Source organism: Anomaloglossus baeobatrachus, chromosome 7, assembly GCF_048569485.1.
Source record: "Anomaloglossus baeobatrachus isolate aAnoBae1 chromosome 7, aAnoBae1.hap1, whole genome shotgun sequence".
NCBI classification, from domain to species: domain Eukaryota; kingdom Metazoa; phylum Chordata; class Amphibia; order Anura; family Aromobatidae; genus Anomaloglossus; species Anomaloglossus baeobatrachus.
This window is the reverse complement of record NC_134359.1, coordinates 183,379,205-183,400,600: the sequence shown is the minus strand read 5'-3', so window position 1 is coordinate 183,400,600 and position 21,396 is coordinate 183,379,205. Positions and strand designations below refer to the sequence as shown.

The 21,396-nt window shown below is 46.5% G+C and overlaps 1 protein-coding gene across 5 annotated transcripts in view; it reads left to right on the top strand.

The window, feature by feature from the left end:
• The window catches only part of TNRC18 (trinucleotide repeat containing 18), a 1,341,710-nt gene that overhangs the window by 458,662 nt on the left and 861,652 nt on the right, over positions 1-21,396 (top strand). For all 5 annotated transcript variants that reach the window (XM_075317830.1, XM_075317829.1, XM_075317828.1 and 2 more), the window contains one exon: positions 17,873-18,072. In XM_075317830.1, coding sequence (XP_075173945.1) covers positions 17,873-18,072 — 200 coding nt within the window. The remainder of the gene's footprint in view (positions 1-17,872; positions 18,073-21,396) is intronic.

Below are 21,396 nucleotides of genomic sequence, written 5' to 3'. Positions count from 1 at the left end.
CTCTCTTTCTATCTCTTTGTCTGTCTGTCTCTTTCCCAGTCTGTCTCTGACTGTCTCTGTCTCTTTCTCTGTCTGTCTCAATCTCTTTCCCTGTCTGTCTATCTATCTCTTTCCCTGTCTATCTATCTCTGTCACTTTCCCTGTCTGTCTCTTTCCCTCTCTTTCCCTGTCTGTCTCTTTCCCTCTTTCTCTCTGTCTCTTTCCCTGTGTCTGTCTCTGTCTTTTTACCTGTCTTTGTCTCTTACCCTGTCTGTCTCTTTCCCTTTTTTTCCCTGTCTGTCTGTTTCCCTGTCAGTCTGTCTCTTTGTCTGTGTCTGTCTTTTTGTGTCTGTCTCTTACCCTGTCTATGTCTGTTTCTTACCCTGTCTGTGTCTGCCTCTTTCCCTGGCTGCATTGTGACACACCAACATTCCATATAAGGCCGTGGCTGCGCATTCTTCTGAAGTTCTGGCTGCACTGTGGCTCCCAGCTCCATTCGCTTTAATGGAGGCAGGTTTTTTGGTGAATAACTCTAAAGCGCGGGGTTAAAATTTCCCCTCAAATCATAGCCTATGATGCTCTCGGGGTCCAGAAGTGTGAGTGTTCAAAATTTTGTGGCTGTTGCTGCGACGGTGCAGATGCCAATCCCGGGTTAATAACTGCTTGTTAACAAAATAGAATGTATTAACATTCCCGGGATAGAATGTATAAATAGAATGTATTAACGCCCGTGATAGTAACTGTCTCTCTGTTTCTCTCCAATTCTCTGTCTGTCTCCCCCTCTGTATATATCTCTCTGTCTCTCTATCTTTGTCTGTCTCTTTCCCTGTCTGTCTCTGACTGTCTGTCTTTTTCTCCGTCTGTCTCAATCTCTATCCCTGTTTGTCTATCTCTTTCCTTGTCTGTCTATCTCTGTCACTTTCCCTGTCTGTCACTTTCCCTGTCTGTCTCTTTCCCTGTCTGTCTCTTTCCCTGTCTGTCTCTTTCCCTGTCTGTCTCTTTCCCTGTCTGTCTCTTTCCCTGTCTGTCTCTTTCCCTGTCTGTCTCTTTCCCTGTGTCTGTCTCTTAACCTGTCTGTCTCTTTCCCTGTCAGTCTGTCTCTTTGTCTGTCTCTTTGTGTCTGTCTCTTACCCGATCTATGTCTGTTTCTTACCCTGTCTGTGTCTGTCTCTTTCCCTGTCTGCGTTAGCCTTTTTTCCCTGGCTGCATTGTGACACGCCAACATTCCCTATAAGGGCGTGGCTGCGCATTCTTCTGAAGTTCTGGCTGCACTGTGGCTCCCAGCTCCATTCGCTTTAATGGAGGCAGGTTTTTTGGCAAATAACTGTAAAGAGCGGGGTTAAAATTTCCCCTCGAAACATAGCCTATGACGCTCTCGGGGTCCAGACGTTTGAGTGTGCAAAATTTTGTGGCTGTAGCTGCGACAGTGCGGATGCCAATCCCGGACATACACACACACACACATACACACACAAATTCAGCTTTATATATTAGATGTGTGTGTGTGTGTGTGTGTGTGTGTGTGTATATATATATATACACCGTGTGTAGAATTATTAGGCAAGTTGTATTTTAGAGGATTTTTTTTATTATTGATCAACAACTATGTTCTCAATCAACTCAAAAGACTCATAAATATCAAAGCTTAATATTTTTGGAAGTTGGAGTGGGTTTTTTTAGATTTGGCTATCTTAGGAGGATATCTGTTTTTGTAGGTCACTATTACTGTGCAGAATTATTAGGCAACTTAATATAAATCAAATATTTTCCAATCTCACTTGTTTATTTTCACCAGGTAAACCAATATAACTGCACAAAATTTAGAAATAAACATTTCTGACATGCAAAAACAAAACCCAAAAAAATGAGTGACCCATATGTGACGACATGGACTCTGATTGCCTAGCATGGGTTAACTTTCTTAACATTCAGCCAGACATGAAGACAGTTTGTTTATTGATGGGGGATAATCTTTCATTGTCCTACAAGACTCTTGGGAGTTTGGTATTGAAGTTTTTGTTGACTCATGTAATTGTTTTGGCCACTGAAGGCCAGACACACAGATAAATCGATTATACAAACTTCCCATTGTATTACTAAGGGAATTGCTAAGGTAGATGTGATGTAACTTACCTGTCTCCCCCTTGTCTCTGCTTATTTGAATATAGCTTGAAATTCATCCAATAGGAGAAGCAACCTTGTACAACCAATCCGATAACGGCACAGTATATACTAAGGGAAGGCTAGGGCTATAAAAGGGAACTTGTTGGAGTCACAGGATGATGGATGTTGCATGATCCAGTCTAAGCTCTTAGGAGCTGGCTAGGGGATCAGAACCAGGATGTCTTGTGGACACGGTCTAGGGACTTTGGCTCCGACTAGAGGATCACTTGGCTACATGGCTTCAATCTAGGGACTCCGATTCCGATTGGAGACCATATCACAGTCAAGGGATTTCGACTCCGGCTGCCCAGATTATATCATAACAGAGACTACTTCAGGAAGAAACCCAGGTTGGGACAATTTGGTCACCTGGCTACAGACTTTGCTGTTCTCTTTAAGCTTCCTACGCTTGCCACTATTCTTTTCTTGTAGTAGCTGGCCCTGGAAATCCCGATGCACGAACAATCTAATCCCTGGTGAGCCAGCAGAAAGGTAAGACTCTGTTGCCTGTTACATTTGTGTGTTTTACTGGTTATGTGCTATGGGCCGTTAATTGTTTGGGGATCCAATAAAATCTTAATATTGTGATTCCCTCATCCTGTGTTGTCTGAGTAGTGTTCCGCCCATGGTTAAGGAGGTCGGCGTTCAGTTGGGATGAGCCCTGCGCCACGCTGTCTTTCTAAAGGCGGCCGGGCCAGCGGACGAGAGCACCCACTGACTCCCGTGTCTCCACAATTGGTGCAGCAGTGGGACACTACTCAGCCTGGTTTATCCAGGGGTATGTATGCACACCAGTGACTATGTAAGGGGAATATATGAAAAGCAGAAACTGCTGTGTGAATACTGATATGAAAAATCCAATAGCTATATGTAAGAATGAAAATATGAAATATGGAATCTGCATTACTGCCATGAACATAGGAATAAAGAGAAATTTAGCTATTGAATTGATCAATGCAATAGAGCCCCAACACTACGCCAAAGTATTTCTCTACGTTGGGGTCCCTAGCTAGTGTGTGTCCTATCATGCAGTTAAAAAACTTACCATGTTGGGAAGCTGAGACCCAGGCTATATATGCGTATAATGTGGACTGGCAATAGGTGTGGTGGGGCCGGGTTCACCACACTTATTGCCAGTCCACATTATACGCATATATAGCCTGGGTCTCAGATTTCCAACATGGTAAGTTTTTTTAACTGCATGAGAAGACACACACTAGCTAGGGACCCCAACGTAGAGAAATACTTTGGCGTACTGTTGGGGCTTTATTGCATTGATCAATTCAATAGCTAAATTCCTCTTTATTCATATGTTCATGGCAGTAATGCAGATTCCATTTTTCATATTTTCATTCTTACATATAGCTATTGGATTTTTCATGTCAGTATTCACACAGCAGTTTCTGCTTTTCATATATTCCCCTTACATAGTCACTGGTGTGCATACCTTCTCTCCATATAGTGTAGATTTTTTAGGTTTTTGCACCCAGTTCAGACTCAGAATTGGTGTTCCAGGCGTTATTTCTTAATTGGTTTATCCAGGGGAGCTGCAGAGGACTGGTGTTCGTGGACACCGTCCAGGGCTCAACAACCAGGGAGGAACATAAGCATACCCAGCAGGCCATAGGGGAGGCATTCAGGTTTCGGACGCTGCCATGTTCAACCCCACCAGCTAAGCCATGGGACAAGGACAAGAGAGGAGTTATGACCGCAGCAGTACAAGGATGCTACAGGATCTGTGCCAGAGGTGAAAGATTGACTACAGGAACGCTGACACTCGGTCAGACTTGATCCGAAAATTATTCCGTTGGGATGCCCAGAAGGATGCAGAGGACGATGAGGATCCCACCGATATTGACTCAGGAGTTAAACTCTGTGCCGCATCATGGATCAAGTGACAATCGGGAATCAACTTGGTCCCAAATTACCCGAGCCACAGCATTGTTGGCTGCATTGGGGCCTAAATCTTCAAGAGAAGAGAGGGCTTGTGTTCTGGAATATGTTTATGGGGTTCCAGCTGCCGTACTGCTAACACCAGCCGCTCGAGAAGGATGGTCCCGCTACCCAGCAGAAGCTGCACCAAAACAAAGGTCTACAAACAGGGCCTGCGACTTGCCCAATCTACGGCGCTGTTATACATGTGGGCGCCTTGGACATATCGATAAAGATTATCTCCAAATCCGAGGCCCCATGCTTGGAGCCCATCTGCCAGCTCAGCCGGACAAGGTCTGTGACAAACAGAGCGAAGGACTACGAGACACTGGTTCCTCCATTACCCTGGTAAGCCCAGTTATTGTTTCCCCAGAAGACCATTTACCAGATTCCCAATTATCTATCTCCCTGGCTGAGGGCCAGCGCTCGGACATCCCTCTGGCATGTGTGCAGTTGGACCTAAGGACCGACCAGGGAGAGGTCGAGGTGGGACTTGTCAACAGCCTCCCCATACCTGGTATCTTGGGGAACAACCAGGAAGCCATCGATGTGGGACTTGTGAACAGCCTCCCCATACCATTGTGGAGACTGACCAGAGCAAGGCTGATGTGGAGCTTATGAACAGCATCCCCACCCCTGTTATTTTGGGGTCTGACCAGGAAGAGGTCCATTTGGAGCTTATGGACAGCCTCCCCACACCTGTTGTTTCGGGGACTAGCCAGGAGGAAGTTGAAGTGGGGTTCATGGATGGCCCCACCAAGCCTGTTGTTTCGGATACCACCCAGAGGGAAGTGGAAGTGGGGCTTGTGGATTACCTGCTCACACCAGTTATTTTGGAGTATGACCTAGTAGAAGGACTATCCAGCCAGTTTGTAGCAGCCATCACCCACTTCCAAGCCAAGCAGGACCCTGATGTGGATCTTTCTAACATCTTTTCCAAGGATAATTCACATTCCCAGTCTCCATCATCCACTTCTGAGCCAACAACCGTTAGTAAGCCTACCCAGACTGTGGCTATTGACTGGGGGAAGATTGATAGTAAGGAATGTATGCAGGCCCAACTCATGGACCCCACCTTAGTGCTTGTCCGCAATATGGCTGCTCAACTTGGGGGAGGGAATCAGGGGGAGGTGTATAGATGCGAGCCTCTGCTGCTGACCTCACCATTAAAAAGGACAATGCTGTCAAGAGGAAAAGGATGATCGGAAGCCCATCCTGTCTGGCTAATATTAAGAACGGGGAGGAATGTGACGACATAGACTCTGATTGCCTAGCATGGGTTAACTTTCTTAACATTCAGCCAGACATGAAGACAGTTTGTTTTATAGATGGGGGATAATCCCTCGTTGTTCTACAAGACTCTTGAGAGTTTAGTATTGAAGTTTTTTGTTGACTCATGTAATTGTTTTGGCCACTGAAGGCCAGACACACAGATATTTGAATATAGTTTGAAATTTATCCAATAGGAGAAGCAACCTTGTACAACCAATCCGATAAGGGCACAGTATATACTAAGGGAAGGCTATGGCTATAAAAGGGGACTTCTTGGAATCACCGGTTGATGGGTGTTGCATGATCCAGTCTAAGCTCTTATGAGCTGTCTAGGGGATCAGAACCAGGATGCCTCGTGGACTCGGTCTAGGGACTTTAGCTCCGAGTAGAGGATCACTTGGCTACATGGCTTCAATTTAGGGACTCCAATTCCGATTGAAGACCATACCATAGTCTAGGGATTTCGACTCCGGCTGCCAGGATTATATCATCATACCAGAGACTACTTAAGGAAGAAACCCAGGTTGGGACAATTTGGTCACCTGGCTACAGACTTTGCTGTGCTCGGTAAGCTTCCTACGCTTGCCACTATTCTTTTCTTGGAGTAGCTGGCCCTGGAAACCCCGATGCACGAGCAATCTAATCCCTGGTGAGCCAGCGGAAGGGTGAGACTCTGTTGCCTGTTACATTTGTGTGTTTTGCTGATTATGTGTTATGTGCCGTTAATTGTTTGGGGGATCCAATAAAGTCTTAATATTGTGATTCCCTCACACGTGTTGTCTGAGTAGTGTTCCGCCCACAGTTAAGGAGGTCGGCGTTCAGTTGGGATGAGCCCTGCGCCTTGCTGTCTTTCTAAAGGCGGCCGGGCCAGCGGACGAGAGCACCCACTGACTCCCGTATCTCCACACCATATAGCCACCTTTCTTTATGATGACACTCAACAGCCTACCATCCATAGATTGTCAGTTGCTTGATCTGTTTACGATCAACATTGCGTGAAGCAGCCACCACAGCCTCCCAGACACTGTTCCGAGAGGTGTACTGTTTTCCCTCCCTGTAGATCTTACATTTTATGAGGGACCTCAGGTTCTCTGAGGTTCAGATCAGGTGAACAAGGAGGCCATGTCATTTTTTTCATCTTTTAGACCTTTACTGGCCAGCCACGCTGAGGAGTAGTTGGATGCATGTGATGGAGCATTGTCCTGCATTAAAATCATGTTTTTCTTGAACGATACCGACTTTTTCCTGTACCACTGCTTGGAGTTGTCTTCCAGAAACTGGCAGTAGGTCTCGGAGTTGAGATTCACTCCATCCTCAACCTGAAAAGGTCCCAAAAGTTCATCTTTGATGATACAATCGCATACCAGTACCCCACCTCCACCTTGCTGGCGTCTAAGTTGGAGTGGAGCTCTGTTCCCTTTACTGATCCAGCTTCTGGCCCATCAAGAGTCACTCTCATTTCATCAGTCCAGAAAACCTTTGAAAATTCAGTCTTAAGATATTTCTTGGCCCAGTCTTGACGTTTTATCTTATGTTTCTTGTTCAAAGGTGGTCTTTTTTCAGCCTTCCTTACCTTGGCCATGTCCCTGAGTATAGCACACCTTGTGCTTTTTGATACTCCAGTAACATTGCAGCTCTGAAATATGGCCAAACTGGTGGCAAATGGCATCTTGGCAACTTCACACTTGATTTTCCTCAATTCATGGGCAGTTATTTTGTGCCTTTTCTGCCCAACACGCTTCTTGCGACCCTGTTAGCTATTTGCCATGAAATGCTTGATTGTTCGGTGATCACGCTTCAAAAGTTTGGCAATTCCAAGACTGCTGCATCCCAGTTATCTTTTTTTTTTTTTTTTTTTTAAACCCAGTCCCGATCCAGAATCCAGTCCCCATATAAGTCTATGGGGATCAGAAACCGGAGAGTAAAAATGTTGGTAGAAGAGATAGAAAGATAGGAGCATACACAGTGTACTTATCGAGGCTCTGTCATGGCGGAAAACTGCTTCCAGGTCGTACATTATCTTCCGGAGCACGTAACGAACATTCATTGGGGGGGTGTCCTGGACATGGAGGTGTGAGGAAGCTTTTTCCCTGGGCTCCCGCGCTTAACACAGTTTTATCTGTGCCTTCCGTGGAATCCCCCAGCCCAGGATGTACCCTAAAAAGAAGCCGGCTGCCGCACTCACCCCTGCCTCCTCTGGTATGCCTTAGAGACCCCAGGAGAACGTGGCGCGGTTCCTGTGTCGGGCCCGGAGCCTCCTTGCGGCAAGATGGCACCCGCAGGCCTGCAGCGTTCTTCTGCTGAGACGTTCCCCTGCATGTCAGCCGCGCACTGCAGTGGAGACTGTGCGGACACCGCATTCTGTGAGGATCCCTCCACCTCAGCAAGGTACTAAAGAGGTGTCCCCAGGATTGGGAGTGGGGGACGGCCTGCACCCTCGGCCTTGCATCACGCTGTTATGGTGTTATGGAGGGACCTGCACACAGGGAACCTTCAGACCTTGGGATTCCTGCCATATTCCGTCCGGCCGGGGTTTTAGCCTCCCTGGAGGATGAGGTATCCCAGATCCCCACCCCAGCACTGCAGCACCCCTCCCCACAGGACTTTCAGGCTTTGAGGGAGCTTATCCTGGCTCTCCCCAATAAGAGGGATCGGGAGGAAGTGGTTGCCAGGATTGAGCACTCACAGCAGGTGGCGCTGTCTGCCATTCACACAAGAGGTAGAACCCGCAACAATTACAACACCTTCAAGAGAGAAAGGCAATACAGAGAATATTGTCGTTATCGACAATACTAATAACCGTACATCATATGTGCCTTTTTTACCATCAGCCAAGAACATCAAAATGAACCCAATATCCCATTATTTACCCCCAAATTCCAAAAAAAGAAAAAACGCACTAGGGGGATCAGAGCTGGCAGAAAGCTCAAACAAAAAAAGAGAAAAAAAGAATCAATTAGTAAAACAAACAAATGAAAATAATGACATCTTTAATCTTTCCACCTACATTCTCTCTACAGAGGAAACCAAATTTTTAATGAATGGTTATCCTTTTGTCCTACATTACAGCAAAGGTTTTGACTTATTTGTGGACTTTCAGGCCTTTATCAGGAAACTGACACTGAAAAGGCACTTCCTCATTAAAAAAAGATGTAGTTAACCCTACAGCTGCAATAGCTGATATACCGTATTTTTCGGACTATAAGACGCACCGGACTATAAGACGCACCCTGGTTTTAGAGGAGGAAAATGGGAAAATAAAACGTTAAGCAAAAAATGTGGTCATGACACACTGTTATGGGGCGAGGATCTGCTGCTGACACTCTTATGGGGGTAATGTCCCCAAATTCTCTACTAAGGTACCCCATCCTGGTAATGATCCTCCTGCCTTGTATATGATCCTGCTATAAACCCCCATCCATCCTGTTCACATACCCCCCCCATCCAGCCTGTTCACATACCCCCCCCATCCAGCCTGTTCACATACCCCACCCATCCAGCCTGTTCACATACCCCCCCATCCAGCCTGTTCACATACCCCCCCATCCAGCCTGTTTACATACCCCCCCATCCAGCCTGTTCACATACCCCCCCATCCAGCCTGTTCACATACCCCCCCATCCAGCCTGTTCACATACCCCCCCATCCAGCCTGTTCACATACCCCCCCCATCCAGCCTGTTCACATACCCCCCCATCCAGCCTGTTTACATACCCCCCCATCCAGCCTGTTCACATACCCCCCCATCCAGCCTGTTCACATACCCCCCCATCCAGCCTGTTCACATACCCCCCCCCATCCAGCCTGTTCACATACCCCCCCCCCATCCAGCCTGTTCACATACCCCCCCATCCAGCCTGTTCACATACCCCCCCCATCCAGCCTGTTCACATACCCCCCCATCCAGCCTGTTCACATACCCCCCCATCCAGCCTGTTCACGTACCCCCCCCCATCCAGCCTGTTCACATACCCCCCCATCCAGCCTGTTCACATACCCCCCCCATCCAGCCTGTTCACATACCCCCCCCCATCCAGCCTGTTCACATACCCCCCCATCCAGCCTGTTCACATACCCCCCCATCCAGCCTGTTCACATACCCCCCCCCATCCAGCCTGTTCACATACCCCCCCATCCCTCCTGCTCATATACTCCCATCCTGCTATATGCCCCCATCGTGCTCATATACCATCCTGGTATATGGCCTGTATCCTATAGCACAGAGAAAAAAATAAACGTTTATACTCACCTTTTCCTCACTCCCTGCAGCACCGATCACATCTTCCTCTCTGGCACGCTGATCTGTGTGTGTGGAGCCGTTCCCCTGCTGCATCGCGATGTCTTCCTGTCTGTGCCGATCAGCTGACCGGCTCAGCACAGATCAGCTGACCGGCTCAGCACAGATCAGCTGACCGGCACAGACAGGAAGACATCGCGTGCAGCAGGGGGGCGGCTCCACACACGGGGACGGGTGAGTGTACTGATTCACTGCACCCCGCGCTGGTAATGACGCGCGGGGGGCAGTGAATACAGCCGCACATGATCACTCCAGGCTGTAATTGCCAGGGGTGATCATGCGGCCGGCTCTTTGCTATGCGCGCGTCCCCGCTTGTCCTCCCACCCACCTGTCAGTGCCGGCTTCAGCGCTGAGAGATGGGCGGGAGGATGGGCGTGCATATGTAATGAGCGGGCCCATGTGGTCACGGCAGGCGCTGCTGCTGCCTGCTCGTGCCCCCGATGACCCGCAGCACCCTCATTCCCAGCCGCAGCCCTATAGTCAGACCATAAGACGCACCCCCAACTTTCCCCCAACATTTGGGGGAAAAAAAGTGCGTCTGATGGTCCGAACAATACGGTGTATATATATAAAAAAATTTCTCCTGTTTTTTCTTTTAATTTTTTCATTTTCTTAATTTGCTCCAAAGTTATAGTGATATGGAATGTTGCTCAAATGTTTTTTTGTTTTTTGGACAATTGTGATCTATTTACCTTTGTTACATCCCACTGACCGGCCACCCGCTTTTTTTTGAAAATTTGGGGGCCGTCTTGAATTCAGTCGTTAACCTGACAAGTGTATATATAGAAAGGAGACTGACGTACTAGTAAGGTTGATTTTTTTTTTCTATAATAATTGTCCTGAAGAAGGAGGCTGTGTCCTCCGAAATGCGTAGACCTGAGTTAATAAAAGAGAAGTTAATCAACTTCTGGATGTTTGATATCAGCACGGCATATCCCGGTTTCTTTCCTTCACATCTGTAACATATTCCTTGAGGGAGGAAATGGTGGTCTTAAAGGATAGAGTGGGGGCCACTGAACAGTCTCAAGAGTCCCTTGGGAGCAGAGTTGATCGTCTTAAAAGAGACTGTGAGACCTCTAACACTCTGCTCAGAGACCTTGCCGTACTACTGGATGATTAAGAGAATAGGAGTCGGAGGAATAACATCAGGCTGAAGGGAATTCCAGAAGAATGGTCCCAAGAACTCCTGTGCACCAATGTTATAGCCATTTTTAACTCTGTCACGGACAGACCACCTGAGGATACCTACCTCTTTGATAGAATACACAGAGTCGACAGAACTGGCCTAAGGTCCACCTCCGTCCCATAGATGTTTTATGTCGGTTGCATTATTATGGAGAAAGGGAGAGGATCCTGCAAGGAGCCTGGTCACACGGCTCAGTGGAGATCAACCGGGCTACGGTGAAATTATATCCAGAGGTTTCTAGCCACACTCTCACCATGAGACGCCAGCTCCATCCACTTCTACTTAAAATTTAACAAGTGAATGCTTCTTATTGGTGGGGCCACTCCTTTTATCTAATAGTGCGTAGGGGGGACCCTGTGTTTTTGTTGTGGAGACACTAGGAACTACTGGATTTATTTTACTTCCTGCAGATACCTGATTGCCCCATTCTGGATTGGAGGTCATGGGAACCCTCTGGCCCTCCTGTGCAGCGGAAAAAGAGGTGGGAGGGGCGATCAAGGATGAGTGTTATTTACCCCATCATCCATCCGGTAAGAAGGAGTCTCAGCGGGGACTTTGATGGTCTTCCCTCTTCTTCGTTTGGCAGAGAAGGCAGCCTGGCGGCCTCAAACTCGTCTGGGTTTCTAGGCTTCTAAAGAATGGGACACTGTGATAATTTCTCTCTTTTTTCATATTTTTGCTTTTTTCTCATTTCACAATTCTACATTATGGTTTTAGATGTAAGTTACTTCAGGTTTACTGTGTTATGTCATATTGGTAAAAGGGAGGAAAGTATTTTTTCTCGGGGAGGGTTAAGGGGGGGTTGAGCATTAGACCCTTCCTCGCTGTATGTGGCGAGGGGTTCGTTCAGTATTATTTTGTCGGGCGCGGATTTGTGCCTAAACCAGATGTCTGTACTCATCTCCATTTTCTATCTGGTAAATCCCGGGCTTGTCCCTGGGTCTAAGAGCTTTATGTGAGCTTTCTTTCCTCTTCTCCTTTGTCTCACAAATTTCTTTTCATTCTTTTCTACCTCTTTTTTTTTTGTTGGGATCATTTCCTCTCTCTTTTCCTTTCCCCTCTTTGTCTCCCCCCCTCCCCTTTTTTTTGCCTTTCTCTCTTTCTTTCTAGTCCTTCTGAGCCCTCGGGGCCCACAAAGCTCCATGATGCCAAAGCTGTGGGCCGAAGTACGGATCTGTTCCTATCACATGGGGCATTGCGACAGATCAAGAGGAGTCTTCACGACCATCAGTTGATAGACGCCTGGCGGTTGCTGCACCCATCAAACAAGGATTTTTCGTTTTACTCCGCAGTCCATGACAGTTACTCTCGTCTGGATCACCGTGTAGTCAAACATGGGGATCTTCATCTCCTGGTGGCGGCATCAATTGAGAGTATATATTTTTCCAATCATGCACTGATAACGCTAACGGTTGCCCTCAGCTGCCCTTCTGACAGGCAGAGTCAGTGGATTCTGAACACCTCGCTGCTGGATGACCCGACAGTGATGGGGGAGGTTTGTACGGCCCTTGTGGAATATCTGGAGGACAATGCGTCTGGTGAGGTGTCATCTAACATAGTCTGGGAAGCACACAAACGTGTAGTTCGGGGGCTTTTCATTAAGTACGGCTCGTGGCTAAAGAGAGAGTGTGCAGCTGAGATGGCTGCTCTTCTTTCCGAAATTCATCGATTGGATATTCTGCACAAAGGAACTAGAGACAATATAGTTTGTCCTCTTCTAACTAAAAAGCGAGTGGAATTATGTACTTTGCTGAATCACAAACCAAGGGGCACCTTAGTAAAGTGCCCGAGGCATTTCTATAAGTTAGGAAATAAGAGCAGGAGAACTCTGGCGAGGACTTTGTGCTCTCAGAGGGCGAGGGGGTATATCCCTTGTGTCCGGTCCCCGGGGGGTAGTTTGGCTGTGCAACCGAGAGACATTGCATCTTTTGGGAAATTTTATGCCTCTCTCTATTCTATTGACAACCCTTGGCCTGGTCAGGCTATGGTGGATTTTCGTTCCCAGATCTGTAAATATATCTGTATTTCGGGTTTAGGGCTGTATGTAAGTGAGGATGTAGCAGCAATGGAGAGACCTATCACTGAGGCGGAACTCCTAGCAGCCATTGAAAAATCCCCGTCCGGAAATGCCCCGGGACCAGATGGACCCCCTCTAGCTTATTATAAAAAGATGTGCTCTTTATTAACTTCTCCCTTCCTGCAGGCCTATAATAATGTGGCCTTCTCTGCAAAGTCACCGGTCCATTGAGACATATTTGCGGCTACTATAGTTGTAATTCCTAAAGAGGGGAAGGACTTAAATTAATGTGCTAGCTACTGTCCCATATCCCTTCTGAACACGGATCTGAAGCTTTTTGCGAGAATCCTTGCAGATAGGCTGTTATAGGCGGTTCATAGAAGGCAGGGAGTCTAGGGACAATACAACGAAGGCCCTGAATCTTAAGCATAAAGCCCACTTAGAGAAACTCCCCATGATGATTCTTTCCACTGATGCTGAGAAGGCCTTTGATAGGGTCAATTGGACATTTATGACAGAGGTTCTGCGGGCTGTGGGTTTGGGTAGCTCCATGCTGAGATGGATTGGTTCACTGTATAGTGTTCCCTCAGGGTGAATGGCCACTTGTCCGATAGGTTTCCTATTGCCAACGGTACCAGCCAGGGGGGTCCTCTTTCCCCTCTGATTTTCATGCTGATGCTGGAGCCTCTCCTACGTCCTATCTGACGTAATTGCGATGTATCTGGTCCTCGGGTTAAAAAAAGAGTTAAGTTGGCGCCTATGCGGACGATCTACTATTCTATCTTACCAACCCAAGGTTGTCCCTACCTAACCTGCTAAAAGAATTTGAAAAATACTCTGTCCTGTCTAATTTCAGAATAAATATATCTAAGTCAGAGGCCCTGAATGTATCTCTACCCCCTGACACGGTTTCAACTCTTAGGTCATCTTTCAGTTTTAAATGGGCCGCCCATTCTCTGAAGTACCTGGGGATTCACTTGGTGGCTGACACCAATCTTCTCTATAAACTGAATTTTCCTCCTCTTCTCCAGACTATCCATGAGAACTGCATCAGGTGGGCCAAAGGCCTGTTTACGTGGTTTGGGAGATGTGACATTTTTAGGATGAACGTGCTCCCTCGCATCCAGGCTTGGGGTCCCTTCAAACTAAATTCATTTGTGCTAATAAGCCACCTCGTCTCTCGCGGTCCTTATTGAGTAGATCTAAAAGAGGGGGGCTGGGAATCCGAGACATGAAGTCCTATTACTGGGCCTCACATTTGATTAGTTATTAATTGGTGTTGCCATCCCCTCATGAAGCCTTGGGTATTATTGGAGCAAAGTTTTTCTGAGATCTATCTGTCAGCTGTCCTTGGATACCGCATGTACCACTCCCCAGTTTGAGGCATCAACCTACTATAGGGGCCACATTGGAGTGCTGCTCTTTGCGAGTGGTCCAGTAGAGACTGCTCCCTGTGTCCTCTCCTCTTTCGCCCGTGATTGGTTCACTGGACTTCCACCCTGGCCTGTCAGATCCGGTTTTCTGACGCTGGATTTTAGAGGGGAGATTTCGGGCCTGTCACTTGGGGATTGGGGGAGATTGGCCTTCCCTGAGGGAAATTGAGGATTGTATGGTGCCTGTCCCTCTGGGTGGATTGAGATCTAGACAACTCAGACATTTCCTCGGCTCTCTCCCCGACTATGCTCAATTTGCTGACTGCCTTACCGAGTTTGAAAGCCTCTGTCTCGGAGAGGGGGTGTTGCGACACTCCCTCTCCTTGGTGTATGGGTGCTGCTGTGGGAATGAGACCTGGGACTATCCCTGTCAGATGTGCAAACGAGCGACGTCCTACTGCTGGCGCCTAAAACTTCAATAAGTTCTAGGCTTCAGGAGTCTAATTTCAAACTCCTAGCAAGATGGTACAGGGTTCGTTCCAGACTGCACAGGATGTTCCCGAGAGTGGACCCTGGTTGCTTGTGATGCAGGGCAGAGGTTGGAGATTTTGGACACATCTTCTGGTCCTGTCAAGCTCTGGAACGTTTTTGGGCTGAGGTGATCAGACATGTGATGGGTACGACCCAGGCCGGACCAGAGTTGTTGTTGTTACAGCTTTTGGAGGCCCCGGTCTCTTCGTCCAAAAAAGATCGATGTTGCGTTTCTTGGTGATGGAGACTAGGTCATACATCCCCTTGAAATGGAAGTCTGGCACTCCCCCTACTCTGTCCCTTTGGGCCTCGAGGGTCAATGAGTTGCTACTAATGGAGGACATGACCTCTTCACTTTATGACAGGTATGAGCACTTCTATAGGAACTGGCTCCCCTGGCTGGAATTTAAGTTTTCAGGTGATTATAACCGCTGGCTGATGCTGTCGCTTTGGCTTGAATGGGGCTTCCCCCCTGGAGGGGTCGGTTTTCCCCCATCCTCATTGGCCTCCCACCCCCCTCCTCTCCCTCTTTGTTCCACCTCTCCCGTCCCCAATCTCCCTCTACCCCTCCCCCCATTTCCCCTTCCTTCTTTCTTCCGCTATTACTCTCTTCAGGGGGTCTCTCCCCCTAAGGGCAGCGGGCCTGGTCTTCAACCGGTGCCGTGCGGTCCTTCCAAATCCCCCTTTTGTATATATTAAAATGTTCAGATCCACATCCTGGTTTGGGTAGGCTGATTGGAGTTTTTCTTGTATCTGTAGTCGCTCAACCTATAACTATTGTTATGTATATTGGGCTTATGTCTGTGAGCCCTTGGTTTGTTGTGATCTATTTATAACTAAAGAATTAAAAAAACACAAAACATTCATTGAATATGCACTGCTTTCCCCGCCCACCCACACCTGTGATTGGTTGCAGTCAGCCGCGCCTGAGTAGCAGCGTGTCTGCTTGTCAGCTGACTACTTCCATTCATAGGTGTTATATCATAGGTCAGGGTCACACTGGCGTATAGCATCCGATGCAAAAGTATTTGATACGATATGCTACTGTTATGTCACCGCCGGAGTCTGCTCCAGCGATTTCTGCTCCGATCAACAGGCGACGCCGTGTTCCTGCCGTGGATGGTGCTGGTGATGGGAGAGGAGTCGATGCCAGCAGCACCGGTGGGTGCAGGCTCCGATCATCCACTGGGCTGGATTATCTTGGGATCTGCAGTACCGCTGGCTGACTGTGGGTGGCATGTGTCTTCCAGCTGAAGTTGCCAGTGTTCAGCTACAGCCAATGGGAAGACACCACACCCTTTTTATTCCCCCTCCTGTCACATGACCACTGCCAGAGATAGTTCTGATTTCCCTGGCTCCTGTTACGTCCCATTCTGTTTGGTTATTCCTGTGTGCTGACTTCTGCGTGTTTTCTGACTACCCTCCTGCCTACTGTTTTTGTACCTCGCTGCCCGATCCGGATTTGACCTCTGCTACGTTTGCTGACTACGTCATTGCCTGCTGATTCTGTCCCTGTTCCGCAATTCCTGGTTTGACCATGCCTGACTACTACTCTCATCGGACTGAAGCCTTCCACAGGTAGTGATCACCAGGGCCCTATGTAATTCCAAATCCCTGTATAGGGGTTAAAGGGTTTCAGGGTTCTGGGGGTCCTGCTTGGTGAGAGGCTTTCCTCTAGCCTCCCCATTACAGCCCATCTACGTCTGTGGATCCAGGCAGGCGTTACAGCTACTGACTCTTGACTCAGGCTATTTTGCGAATGTGGTCCGAATGTCATATAACTGTGATCCGATCCTGCAATCGGATCACAGTTGCAGAGGAGAGGGAGGGATTAGGCCCCCCATCTCCTGCATTTTCAGCCTGTGTGTATATCGCATTGCACTTGAATGTCATCCGAGTGCAGTCCAATGTTTCTTTCGCACCCATAGACTTATATGGGTATGAGTGATAGGAGACTAGCAGACAATCGCAGAATACTGCTATTTTTTTCCTCAGTCCGAATAGTAGTGAGGAATTAGTTAACCTACCAACCTACCTAAACATAACCTGCAGCAGCCCAGTATTGGTGCATCCATTAAATGTGGCAAGCCCGGCGCTTTACCTGGTTCATCCTGATTGCTCTGGTGTGGCGGCAATTGGGGTAATAAGGAGTTAATGGCATCCCACAGCAGCCGTCAAGTCCTAGATTAGTGATAGCAGGAGTCTGAGACACCCCCATCACTAATCTGTAAGTGAAAGTAAATAAAGACACGAAAATAAATCCTTTGTTTGGTGTAAAATACAGAAAACATCTTCTTTCACCACTTTATTAACCCCAAAACACCCCTGCAAGTCTTACATAATTCACACGAGGTCCCACAGCAATTTATTTCTGCTACATCTCAGTCACAGTGAGCGGCCATAGAGCATGACTGCCTTCTGTGAGTGCAGACAGACAAAGACTGAGCCACGATGAGGGATGACTGGTTGAAGGCAGACGCTGTCACATAGGCTGGGGGCGCATCTGACTGCAACCAATCACAGACGCCAAGCTGGCCGGTGGGCAGGGAAAGTAGTTCATATGTATGAGCAATGATGAGCAACTAAGAAAGGCCACAGGAGCAGCGTAGAGCCGCGACGGAGCCTTGGTACGCATGAATCGCTTGCTTTATTTTTATTTTCTTTATTTTTCCTTTTATTTATTTTTTTTAATTTCTTGAGTGCCGGATCAAACCTGGGCACCTTTGCAACTGAGCGAATCCTGACTTCTACAGTTGGGGTCCGCCCATCACTAATTTGGGGGCATTTAGCTTACTAAACCTTACCTCATGTTTTGTTTCAAGTATAATATGTTTTTTCAAATAGATGCACTTTCAAATATATAACTAACTGGAGATCGAAATCTAACATCTAAGATGTGCAGATAAAAATGTAGTACTGTATGTCTATTTCAGTACACTCCTTTCATTTTGAACATTTACGAGCACTGGAATTAACAGATGTTCTGTCTCTTCCATCTCTTGATGCAGCTGTAAATATAGAAAGATTTATTTTTTTTTGTTCCGTGGATGTACACATGCATGTATTGTGTATTTGCACAACTGTATAAATATGTAATGGATCCCATGTTTGGTATATTTCAGAGAAAACAAAGATCTTACTGATATTTCTCAGATGCATCCTGCCGGATGTGCTGCTGTTGGATTGAGCCCTAATCTTATGGTCACAGGGGGAACAGTATTGTCCGGACCTTGGGCGCCAGACTCGACCTCCCATTTGGCTACTAATTCCTGGTTATCTAGTGGAATTATACCTTGTATTTGGCATGCTGATCACCCATATGGTAAGTTGAAGAGCATCTATCCCCAAAATCCGTTTGTTTGTTTTTTTTGTTAAACGTTTCCAGCTAATTTATGCTACAGGCAACTTTAAAGTTTACTTCACATGGAGACAAGGAGCATGTAGAAGCCATACTGTGCAGAATTTTTATTGAAATGAAATCGAATTTCTACCCCTTAAGAAAGATTCATAAGCAGTAATATTCTTTTATGTCCTGTAAGGGATTTGTGGCTAACATAGTGGCAGAGAGGCGTGATTACTCCCCCCATAATGTAAGCATAAAATCATGGGCAGCACGGTGGCTCAGTAGTTAGCACTATTGCTTTACAGTGCTGGGGTTCTGAGTTTCAGTCCTTCCAAGGACACAACATCTGCAAGGAACTTGTATGTTGTCCCTGTGTTTGTGGGTTTCCTGCTCATACTCCGGTTTCCTCCCACACTCCTTAGATTCTAAGCCCCTATGGGAACTGTGATGATAATGTATGTAAAGCATGGTGGAATATTATTGCGCTATATAAGCAATGCATAATGAATAAATAAATTATCATAAAACATAAGCTGCTGCATGTTCAGTTGTGGCCAAAACTTTTGAGACTCACAAATCTAGTTTTTCACTAAGTTTCCTCTTCAGGTTTTTTTCATCAGTTTTAGTCAGATATTTCTCTGGTTACTAAAGTACAATTATACACATTTTATAAGTTTTGAAACTCTTATTGACAAATACATTAGAATTAGATTCCTTACTTTACTAATGGCAGTTTCTGAATGGGATTGAGAAATTGAGACTGCTTCCCATGCATACAAAATGTCAATGTTTTGTCCACTGAGCCATGTAGTTATCACTTCTGCCTTGTGACTTGGTGCTCCATCAAGCTGGAAAATATTTTGTTCATTAACAAATTTCTCCTGGATTGTTATATTTGGGAGTTTGTCTTGGAGGATGTTTAGATACCATTATTTATGGCAGTGTTCATAGGCAAATTGTAAGTGAGCCCCCTCTCTTATGAATGTTCTTAGGATGTTTTAATGTTGCCATGACCCTGGGTAGTGCTTACTTTTTCTTCTCCGGACAATCATTGTTCCAGATGTTCCAAACAGCCAAAAGGAAGATCAGGACCTTTGCATGAATTTCAGGGGTTCAAGGATTGGACTGCAGAGGAGGGGTAAAGGTGTTTTCTCTGATGAAGCCCCCTTTGGACTGTTTGGGTATCTAGAAGAATCATTATCTAGACAAATAAAGGTGAGCGCTACCATGGGTCCTTGAAAAATTATTATAACCACTGCACACTCTTATGGTAGTTTTGGTTCATGAAATTGTTTTATTCCAAAACTTTGACATACACGTGAGCGACTGATACAATGCTTTGACCTATGTGGTCTTGATCACGTGTCGCTGTAAGAAAAGTGAAGGAAAAATATACATAAATGTCCATGCACAATAAATACATAATACTAGCTGTAATACCCAGCGTTGCCTGGGATAGTAACTGTCTCTCTTTCTCTCCCCCAGTCTCTGTCTGTCTCCCTCCTCTGTCTGAGTCCGTGTGAAAAAGACCTCGCCTCACCTCGCGTAGGTGCTCTGGAGAAAACAGTCAATAATAAAGTGGGGTAACTCCGGCACACTACTATTTCCCATAAAGATCATGGAGACATAGAAAATTGAAGAAAAATCTTTTTTCTTTATTTTTGCTCGTGAAAAAGGTGAAAAGGTGAAACAGTGCTATACAAAAGTCCGCCACGACGTTTCGGCCACTTGGCCTTCCTCAGGTCGGACAAGCTTATATTAGAATTTAGTGTGGTATAGACGGGAGCATCAACTGAGATTATAATGTTGGTAATAGGTCACTCTCTTGTAAGGAGGGCGTGAAGGGTACGGTGTTCTTGTGGTCCCTGCAATATGGTGACTGGAAATTAGACGTGGGGACACCACGTACCATCAAAGGCACAGAACCTGATCATATGTCCGTGCGATCCATATGTGCCGTAGGAATGCTCGGGTACTCAAGAAACCCTTTGTTCAAGGTAGGTTATTGCTCAAGTAGCAAAGTAATCAGGAATTAGAGAGCAGAATGTGGTCAAAGGAAGGAGATGATGGAATCTGTTCCAGTAAGTTGCCACAGGACGCACGGTACAGCTCCCCAGCACCTCTGACATATGCCGCTAGTTCGCCCGGACTCCCACATTTCTCCTGGACCTTTTCCTTAACCATTGGAGTCATAGGCAACTTACTGGAACAGAATATAAGCTTGTCCGACCTGAGGAAGGCCAAGTGGCCGAAACGTCGTGGCGGACTTTTGTATAGCACTGTTTCACCTTTTCACCTTTTTCACGAGCAAAAATAAAGAAAAAAGATTTTTCTTCAATTTTCTATGTCTCCATGATCTTTATGGGAAATAGTAGTGTGCCGGAGTTACCCCACTTTATTATTCCCTCCTCTGTCTGTCTCTCTATCTCTTTCTCTGTTTCTGTCTCTTTTCCTGTCTCTCTTTCCCTATCTGTCTCTTTCCCTGTCTGTCTCTTTGTCTGTGTGTATCTGTTTCTCTTTATCTGTCTGTTTCTTTCCTTTTTGTGAATACATTTGAATTAGATTCCAGTTTGGGGCTCCCTCTTGTGGTCAGTGCTGGTAATGCAGCTTGCTGAGTGGGAACTGGACAGCTGAGTAGGATTTGTAATGAGGCCATTTGGTTTGGGCCTATATAACTATGTAACTTCCTTTTGTTCCTTGCCGGTGCTGAATTGTATTTCCTGTGTTCTAAGGACTTCCTGAAACTAGCCCTGTTCTCTGTCTACCAGAATTTCTCTTAGATAAGTTGGTCTTATACCTTTGCTTATGGTTTTTCACTTTCTTGTGATTTTGCCTGTGTGGCGTTCCTGGTGGAATTGGATTATTACCTGCTGGGAGTATCTATGTATCCTTGCTCCATGTTCTGTTATGTATTGTGTTTTGTCATGCTTGGTACAATGTTCAGTCCCCTCTCTATAGCAATGTTTTTCTTGGATCCCAGTAACACCAGAGTACTGATATAGCGGGGGAGAGCCTGTTCAGGCTCAGTATTTTTCCATGTCAGGCATGCTGGTATTTATTAGGGTTTTTCTGCCTGCCGTCAGTGCTCTTTCCTATTCTTTCCTATGCAGATAGTTTTGGGCCTCATCTTTGCTGACTCTGTTCTCTAGCTACGTATAGTGTTTTCCTATATCACCGTAATGTTTACATGTGGAGGGCTATCTATATCTTTGGGGACTACTCCGAGGCAGATTAGCTTTTCTACATTTCTCTCTGTTAGAGTATTTAGCTTTCCGGCTGTGTCGAGACGACTAGGTCATCCTA